Source organism: Caenorhabditis briggsae (assembly GCF_000004555.2).
Source record: "Caenorhabditis briggsae complete genome, chrIV, whole genome shotgun sequence".
NCBI lineage: Eukaryota > Metazoa > Nematoda > Chromadorea > Rhabditida > Rhabditidae > Caenorhabditis > Caenorhabditis briggsae.
This window is the reverse complement of record NC_013487.2, coordinates 13,161,787-13,164,369: the sequence shown is the minus strand read 5'-3', so window position 1 is coordinate 13,164,369 and position 2,583 is coordinate 13,161,787. Positions and strand designations below refer to the sequence as shown.

The following is a 2,583-nucleotide window of genomic DNA, read 5'->3' as shown; positions in this document are numbered from 1 at the left end:
TTACCCCGGTATGATTGCCACTGTTGAGGAGGGTGGAGAGCGCTCCATATAATTCACGAGTTTCTCGCCACGAACACGCGAGGAGATGGGCGGGGTGTTGAGAGATGGGCGGTCGGGTAGATTACAAGAATCTGAAATTTAAGAATATTTTTGAAAAAGACAAAAAATTTGTATCTTTGTAACAAGTGGGCCCTTTTCTCATCGACTCTTCCCCTTGTCATAAAGATCCAGAATTTTAAAGAAATTTTTCTCTGGACCAGGCTAGATTTTCGACCGTTTTGACAGAAAACGGACGACGGGCGGCAGACGGACATGGGTTGAAAATAGTGATAAGTAAGGAAGATATACTCTCAAACACACCGACCATCCGACCAAGAGTGATTTTTACGACTTTTGATCTGGAGCAAATATCCTAAAGGAGCTAACCGACCCTAAGAGTCGGAAGAGCTCTAATCCATCAAAAGTTGCTCACAACAAAGCATTTTTTTGACTTTCAAAATTTTGGAAATTTTGGAAATAGTGATTTTCTTTTCCACACATACAAAACAGAAACGGAAAGATCCGTAAAGATCTCATGGATTCTAAGAATTGGATGATGTGCTCTGGAGAGCTCTGATCCAAAGACGTTGTGCTCAACAAAAAATATTCAATAACTGATGAAAATAATCATGTTTTGAGATTTTCTGTGGAGAATGGTCGAATGGTTAAAGTTCTACAAAAGTAGTTCAGAATTATTCGATTTGTCTGAAAATTTCAGAGTTCACTAATCGAAAATAGAACGTCATTTTTGTCAAGTCCCATTCTGATGAGATATGTGATTTGTAACCAAAAAGTGTCAAAAAAGGCACTGAAATGAGAGTTGTGTCACTTTGAAACCGCGTATCTGGCTTTGTTGGACTTTTGCTAGAGAGTTATCAATTACAAAACTGAAGCTCTAATTTTGCTCTGTAGATCCTGAGATTTTCAGAAAAATCGAACAATTCTGGAGACAAATATTGTTTAATTTTTACGAGTAATCGCATTAATAAAATTCATACATTTTCAAGATTATTAAACTTTATTCTGAAACAGAAACTTTTCTGATGCTCCGAGAAAAAAATCCTTTATAAAAAAATTCCCTTTTCTAAACCTTTATTCGAAATAAGAACAACTCATCGTTTGAGATATTTCTAAAGAAAATGAGCTTTATAGAAATGGATCTCATTGAAGAACTAATTCTAGAGAGCAGAAAAATTTTCGCACATATTGTGGAAATATTTCGACCACCCATCAAAAAGAATGCAATTTCGAAGTATATACTGTCTATTCAATAAAACGTGGGCGCGCCGCAGGTTGCAAAGTGACACGCCCCTTTATGAAACGCGTTCATTTTTTTTTCTTCTCTCACACGTTTATATTCCATAGTTTCAGAGACATTGTCAAGACCTTTAAGACATTTCGGTTTCAAAAATATCTCATACGTGAACAAATGAATTTTCGGATAATGTGGATGGTCTTGTTTTATCCACAACGAGGTTCTTGTACTCAAAACTGGAAAATTGCATTTTTTTTCCAAAAAATGTTAAGGCCTACAATTAGAATGCAATATAATTCTTAAATAGGGGAAGAATAGATTTTTGGGTGGGAAACAAAAAAAATATTAGAACTTCACTGTTTCAAAACTTCACTGTTTCAAAAGAATCTTGTCAAGTTTTCACAATTTATCTATTTCGTTCGACAGTTATTTCTTTTTCAAAAATTCGTAATATTTTGAGAGAAAAATTTCATAGTGGCCGTGATAATTTTGCAAAAATCAAAAATATTTTCTGTTTCAGTAGTCTCATACTGTCTATTCAATAAAACGAGGGCGCGCCGCAGGTTGCAAAGTGACACGCCCCTTTATGAAACGCGTTCATTTTTTTTTTAAAGTTTGAATCAAATTGCGACAATCTATAATTTGTTTCTATAGAATGATTATAGAGAAAAAAATATAATTGCCGAAAATAATTCTCGATAAAATATGCCTTCAAATAATTGAATAAGACAAAAAAGGTTCGAATATCATGATTTAACGAAATGCTAAAAGTACAAAAATCTGACGAGGTACTTTTGAAAAATTAATTTTTCGGAATCTAGAAAAACCGTATTTTTAAGATATTTCTTAAAAACAAGGCTTCTCAATAGCTGACACCGGAGAAGAGCATAATCATTGGCCGTAAGAAAAATTAAGAAATTAACAACATTCTTCTGAAACAGCAATTATTTTTTTAAATCCTAAAAAATCATTAATTTTCAACCATAGAACTGAATAGAAAAACTGTAAAAACTTGACAAGGTTCTTATTAAACAGTAAATTTTCGTGACAATAAGTCTGAAACTAAAAAATCGTATATAAATAAAAGTGAACCTATTCTAAAACAGCAGTCATTTTTAGGAATGTAGTTTTTCCCTCATGTTTTTACATCAAAAACTATTTTCCATTTCAGAATTGATTCCAATAAACGACTCACCAGTAGACGTAACCTGTACAAATGGATTTCTTCTCGAGCTCGTTCCATTGGACCCATCTAGTGGAGTGAAGTTCCTTCCAGTCGAGGACAGCAT

General features: G+C 33.7%; 1 protein-coding gene across 1 annotated transcript; it reads right to left on the bottom strand.

The window, feature by feature from the left end:
- CBG10714 lies at positions 1-2,583 on the bottom strand (the record flags this gene model as incomplete). Its single annotated transcript, XM_002634412.2, has 2 exons — positions 1-131; positions 2,490-2,583. 2 exons carry the CDS (start codon positions 2,581-2,583, stop codon positions 1-3), a joined length of 225 nt encoding a protein of 74 aa, XP_002634458.2.